The sequence below is a fragment of the Rhincodon typus genome, chromosome 2, assembly GCF_021869965.1.
Source record: "Rhincodon typus isolate 14 chromosome 2, sRhiTyp1.1, whole genome shotgun sequence".
Classification (NCBI taxonomy): Eukaryota; Metazoa; Chordata; class Chondrichthyes; order Orectolobiformes; family Rhincodontidae; genus Rhincodon; species Rhincodon typus.
The window spans coordinates 109499477-109502445 of NC_063333.1; the positions used below are offsets into that span (position 1 = coordinate 109499477).

Below are 2969 nucleotides of genomic sequence, written 5' to 3' on the forward strand. Positions count from 1 at the left end.
AACCCCCTTCCCCTCCCCCTTTTCTGATGAAGGGTCTAGGCCCGAAACGTCAGCCTCTCTGCTCCTATGATGCTGCTTGGCCTGCTGTGTTCATCCAGCCCTGCACCTTGTTGTCTCTTCTATTTTAAAAGTGCTGATGTTCCTTTTAAAAATAAGTTGCCATGAGGCTCGCATGAACTCTAAAAGTTTTTGAGTTAAGAAAAATAAAAGTTAAGGGTAGTCTAGAAATTCTAGGCTGTTGAAACCTTCACCTGTACCCTGTGAGGCCCTCCCCCACCCCAAATGCATGTTCACAATATATCCTCTTAAAAGTTATGTATGTCGCATAAGTGAGTGGAATTGGGTTAAGTGGTGCTGCAGCAAGCTTGCATTTATATAGCACAGTTAACATAAAATGTTCCATGAAGTGTCACCAGACAAGTTTGACACTCAATATTAGGATAGGTTACCAAAGAGCATTTTAAGGAGCACCTTTAAAAATGAAGACCGAGCCGGTGAGATTCAGGAGAGTTCAAGAGTATGAGGACTAGGCAGCTATAAATATAGCCAACAATGAGGTGAAGGAGATCATGCTGAAAACGAGGATATTGTGTTTGGTCTCTGGATTTTGTTGTTTTCCATGGAAAAAAATCATGTTTGTTCTTTGTGAGCTTGATTTCTTTTTCTGTGTTCTAAATGTTATTTTTGTTTAAGCAATGTCTTCCTACACCTGCATCACATGTCGTGTGGCTTTTGGTGATGCTGAGATTCAGCGGTCACACTACAAAACAGACTGGCACAGATATAACCTGAAGCGTAAAGTAGCAGACATGCCTCCAGTGACAGCTGAAAACTTCCAAGAACGTGTATTGGCCCTGAGGACAGCTGTAGAAGAGAAGAACAAGGGGACTGCTACACACTGCACATCTTGCGGCAAAAGATTTGCCACATTCAATGCCTATGATAACCATTTAAAATCCAAGAAACACCAGGAAGCAGAAAAGAAGTCCGCGAGCATTGCAAGTAAAGAGTTGGAAAGGCTCAATGTGAAAAATTTGGAGAAGGGGTTAAGCAAGGAACAAATGGACAACGATGCCTTGAATCTTGCCATTCAGCAGGCTGTGAAGGCTCAGCTGTCTCCCTCGACGAGGAAAAGGACTGTTGTCCCAGTAACTGAAGACACTGAGCCACAAGTCATAGTTAATAGCAAACAGAACAAGAAGAAGCCTGACAAACCACCTCGGTTACTCTGGTTAGAATGGCAAGCAACAAAATTAGAGCAGCTTGAGTACTTGGAGGAGGAAACGGCGGAGGATGACGATGATGGTAAATAATGAGAAATAAACATCTTGTTTTTGGTTCAGTTTTAACAACTGTCTAGTGTTTCAACCTTCTTGCTTTTTAAGAAATATTCTAATTCCAAAGCTCATTTCTAACTCTAAATTAGCTCATTTAGCAATTCACCAGTGCTTATTTCGATAGAGTAGAGAGTGCACACAAACAAACATACGCTCATACTACTATTATTATGTATATTATTACAACTTTACCAAAATGTATTTAATGTCTTACTGATAAAGGGTAGTATTTGGCAACATCTGATGCTTCTGCAGCCTCAATTACTTTAAATTCCTTTTAAGAATTGCAACTTGTATTTTCTCTCTCAAAGGTGTTCTTTATAATAAATAAATTCAATTCCAGGTAAGTTCTTTGTATGACCGACAAAGAAATTGGGAAGAAAATCCACAACATTGTGCCCAAGTAGGTGGTTTGGTGAGGAACAACTTGTCGTAGACAAGTATTTCTGTAAAATTTCTTACATTTACATTTCTGGAGTCGTTTGTCAAACATGCCAGTGTGGTTGTACGTCAGAGATCATAATGCTATAAATGCTAAACCTTGGATATATTCTTGCAGCATGTCTTCCTTTCCTAATCTTGTTTTATTTTCTGACCTGTTTTATTTATTTTTCACTCAATGGGCTTTGAGAAGCTGGTTCAACAGCTTCATTCTGCTCTATCTTTTTGAGGCATACCTATAGTGATTTCCAGGATTTTGACGCAGCAACTGTGAAGGAACAGTGGTAACCATTTCAACTTAGATTGCAGTGTGATTAGAGAGGAACTTGCATGTGGCACTGCTTCCATGCATCTGCCTTTCTACAGCATACCTTTGTGTCACAAGGCAAAGTTTTTTGCTTAGTTTGACTTTCGAACTTTGTTGCATTGCATTGCACTGCACTCCTGGGCATAATTGTGAGTTTGTTAAATTGATCCACATTTATTTGACTGAGAAAATGTTGCCAACTCTGTATCCACACTTACACGTGTTCTGAGATTTAAATCAAATAGAACACTTCACATGTATTATGTGTTTAAAAATGCCTTTGGTTTGAACTTTGCATTGTTTCTACTAGGTGCATGGGATGATGTGGATTCCCTCTGTGACATAGAGGAGCATTTTAAAAATGAGGAGAGCCGAACTGATAAAAAGCTGAATGAAGACGCACCAACTGGCAGTATTCCAATAACCGACTGCTTGTTTTGCTCACATCACTCTCGATCTTTATTTAAAAATATTGATCATATGATGAAGACACACAGTTTTTTTATTCCTGACATTGAATATTTAGTGGATCTAAAGGGTTTGATGACGTACCTGGGTAAGCAAGAATGAAATACATTTCAACTGTCATCCATAGAAAATCAATAATGCCTAACTTTTAACAAGGCAAACTATACAGGAAGATTAAATAACGTTGCTTCTGAAAATTCTGATGTGACAATTAAAACCAGTCATGTCAACTGAAAGGGTGCATTGAATCTTCACGTAGTGACCGACCTAGTGGGACATTACTTCTGCAGAGATCACTTGATCTTCTTTTACTTCTAACAGTACAACTAAAATTCCTTTCCCAGCTGTGTTACTATGGAAAATTATCAAGCAAAGTTAGCATAAAAAGAAACTTAAACTCGTTGGCACAGCACTGA

General features: G+C 38.8%; 1 protein-coding gene across 1 annotated transcript in view; it reads left to right on the forward strand.

Moving 5' to 3' along the window:
• Positions 1–2969, forward strand: part of LOC125485887 (zinc finger protein 622-like) — a 41578-nt gene extending 38609 nt beyond the window's left edge. Inside the window, exons 2-3 of the mRNA XM_048611049.1 lie at positions 694–1305; positions 2396–2969. Coding sequence (XP_048467006.1) covers positions 696–1305; positions 2396–2655 — 870 coding nt within the window. The 5' untranslated portion in view covers positions 694–695 and the 3' untranslated portion in view covers positions 2656–2969. The remainder of the gene's footprint in view (positions 1–693; positions 1306–2395) is intronic.